Raw genomic sequence first — 3,163 nt, forward strand, 5'->3', positions numbered from 1 at the left:
CTGCCCCTCGAGCATTGCCAAAAGCATTAGCTGCACACACACACACACACACACACACACGCACATGTACATAGATGTGTGTAAAGAGAACGAAACAAAAGTTTGCAATTAATTTGGCACACATTGCTGCATAATAATTTTTAAATTTTTTTTTTTATTTTGACCGTCGCCACTGCGGCAATTGAGTAAATCCGTGGCAATTGGCAATTATACAAATTTCGCGCATAGACAATTGCAAATGCCAGACGTACGTAAATAGATTGTAAGCACTGTTAGGGCTAGGTTAGGGTTGACACATTTACTGCCGCATGCGTGCGAAAGAGATGGCCTGAGCTAGTAATTCGGACTGTGATTGATGAGCCGCTAGACTCCAATGATGTGCCCACTGACAGGCAACAAATGATTCATCTGCCGGGCCAGTGTATGTAGCTGTCCCACACACACACACACACAGACGTAGGGTTATGTGAACTTTAACTGTGCAGAGCATTTACATTTGAGCTTTAAGTGCAAAGCTTAAAGCGGCAGACAAATGCATGCAAATAAATAACAGTTATAATGCTCACCAGCAAAATGAGAGAGAGAGAGAGAGAGTGTGCGACAGCAGCAGCCATCAGCTCGTAAAACTTTCAAAGCGCAGTCGGCGTCAACGTTGACTGCGCTAATGGCAGCGCGCTTAAATATTTACCAAAACCCAACACAACGACACATTATCCATGAGAGCTGCAGGTGTCACAACAACATGGCGCGCACGCACACCCGCACGCATATACATGTGTGTGTGTGTGTGTGTGTGTGTGTGTACAAGGAATCACCGTTGCGCGCATTCCATAACAAATCCCGCGATACAAATCCGCATAACTTCAAACGTTGCCGACGTCGACGTCGTTTATTTGTATAAAATTAGTTTATGACGCGCTAAAACAAAAGGCGCACACACACACACGCACAGACACTTTAAAAGCGCTCTGTGCGCAAAGTTTATTATTTTAATAATTCCTTATATTTTGGCGGCTCTTTGACGCACAACAACAGGGCCAGGCAGACTGCACTGCATGAAACGAGCCTGGCAACTATTTGGCCAAGTGGTTAACCACGAATTTACAGACTAAAACTAAATGCATGCCAGCGATTTGTTTACATTTGTGTTGTGCTATTGTTGTTGTTGTTGTTCTTTCAACATGTGTGCGTGGCGCGTTATTAATTGCAATAATTGATGCCGAATGTGGGCGTATTTGGTTTTTAGCGCTTTTGGCATCTGTTTGTAACGTGCCATTCAAAAAGTGGCACTCAAGCGCCATCTGGCGCTTTTGTGCGCAGACCATGCACAGGCGATAGTTGCGCGCGCTGCGCTATCGATAGTTGCGACATTTAAATTTTACCAATTTATCAATTTAATACAAATTTAGAATACTCTAATAATAATGCATTTATTTAGAATACAATTTGGAACACTTGTTTTTGATCAACTGAATATGTGGCACGGCGCCACATCCTCGATTTCCTGCCCGTCCAGCGTTTTTATTTGACATTCGCATAGAAAGTGCACAATTTTCCGTTCCGCCTGTCGACGCTGCTCCGGGCCCAGCCCGTCGAGCAGCATTTGCACCTTGCTCAACAGGCTCGTGGTCGTTGGCTGCGCCGGCGCGTTGGCTGCCTGCTGCAGCGCCTGCAGGCAATCCTTGGACTGCTGCAGCACAGTCTCCATGTTGGAGATGACGGTGCCCATTAGCTTCTCGGCGCTGGGCACCAGTTGATCGTCCGCCAGGACGCTCTCTATCACGGCTGATGAATCGCCCGTTAGTTCTTCTGTAAGGTTCTCCTCCGTTTCGTCCTCGTCCTCCTCCACCTGCTCTTGCTCCTCCTCCTGCTCCAGCATGACAGGTATGGAGCTGGCGCTTACATGCACCTGCTGCGCCTCCAGAGATTCTGTGTTTGATTCCAATAACTCATGCTCGTCAAGTGGCATTTCCATTTGCACATAGTCCATATGCGCCTTCTGCTCCGCCTCGCTGATCACCTCGAAATCATGCTGATCCTCGTACTGCAGCTCATCCTCCAGCTCGTCGTTGTCCGTGCTGTACGGATAATCCGCGCCCCAGATGTGCTCGCCCGCCGCCGGGCTAAGGCGCTCGATGGATCTCTGCTTCGCCTGGCAGGCAGGCAGAGAGTTTTTGGGCGGCCGGCCGCGTTTCTTGATATTCTCAATTATCAAGGGCACGCCCTTGCGAAAATGCCGGCCCAGAAAGAGCAGATCGTTGAAATAACGCCAGGTGATCGGCGCCGCCGGATTAATTTGATTATTGCGATACTCGCGGGCAAAGCGATCGCGCAGCTTCTTCCAGCGATTGTAGCACAGTTCCTCTGAAAGGCAAATGCTCAAATTAGATATGCAAGCACATGCTGAGCCCGGACAGCTTACCGGACACGCTCAGGCTCTCGGAGATGGCGCGCCAGGCTTCATTTTTGAGCGACAGATTCTTGGAAATGCGTATTTTGTGTCTATCGTAGAGCACCGGATGCAGTTTGACCAGCTGGATGAGCTGCTGGCACAGCTCAATATCGCCGGGATCCCCCTCGTAGTCCTCGTCGCGCTGCTTCTTGTCCGGCTCCTCCGGTCGGATGCGGCGCGGCTTTCTGTGCCTGGGCTCGAATTTCATGCCATCGAGACTCTCGTGCTTCACCAGGCCGTGCTTGTAGTGATCCTTGAGGAAGAGCAGGCGCGGAAACATGTCCCAGTAGGTGGGGCTGTTCGGGTTCTCCTGGAACCGTCGGAACTCCTTGCCAAACCGATCGCGTATGCTCTTCCAGCGCGTTATGCAGGCCCGTTCGCTGGCGCCCATTTTTATTGATATGGTTTTCCAGGCGGCGTCCTTGTTGGCCGCATTTTTGGCACTGCGCGCGCTGTCCTTGTCGTAGAGTATCGGATATTTTTCTATCAATCTGATTAGCTCTATGTCGTTCATTTGTTTGTTATTAGGTAAAAAGCATAAAAGTAAATTAAAAAAACTGATTTCATTTATTTACTATTTTGCTCATTGGAAAACAACTCTGTTTTAACCAGGGCTGCAACTGGTAATCGATATTAAATGCATCACGATTTTAATTCCAGTTATGTCGATACTTCCATCACTATGAGGTAAAATCGCGATAGCTGGCCACA

General features: G+C 48.5%; 1 protein-coding gene across 1 annotated transcript; it reads right to left on the bottom strand.

Moving 5' to 3' along the window:
• Positions 1-1,411: 1,411 nt before the first annotated feature.
• Positions 1,412-3,063, bottom strand: LOC6628845 (uncharacterized). The gene is made up of 2 exons (XM_032438094.2): positions 2,423-3,063; positions 1,412-2,364 (listed from the first exon to the last, which is right to left on the bottom strand). Exons 1-2 carry the CDS (start codon positions 2,964-2,966, stop codon positions 1,466-1,468), a joined length of 1,443 nt encoding a protein of 480 aa, XP_032293985.1. The 5' UTR covers positions 2,967-3,063; the 3' UTR covers positions 1,412-1,465.
• Positions 3,064-3,163: the final 100 nt, after the last annotated feature.

Source organism: Drosophila virilis, chromosome 4 (assembly GCF_030788295.1).
Source record: "Drosophila virilis strain 15010-1051.87 chromosome 4, Dvir_AGI_RSII-ME, whole genome shotgun sequence".
Taxonomy (NCBI): Eukaryota; Metazoa; Arthropoda; class Insecta; order Diptera; family Drosophilidae; genus Drosophila; species Drosophila virilis.

Excerpts from the sequence above, each read along its gene's own strand:
- LOC6628845 (XM_032438094.2), bottom strand. The coding sequence starts at position 2,966 with ATGAACGACATAGAGCTAATCAGATTGATAGAAAAATATCCGATACTC. Across the intron at positions 2,365-2,422 it reads CGAGAGCCTGAGCGTGTCCG|AGGAACTGTGCTACAATCGC; the intron begins GTAAGCTGTCCG and ends TTTGCCTTTCAG.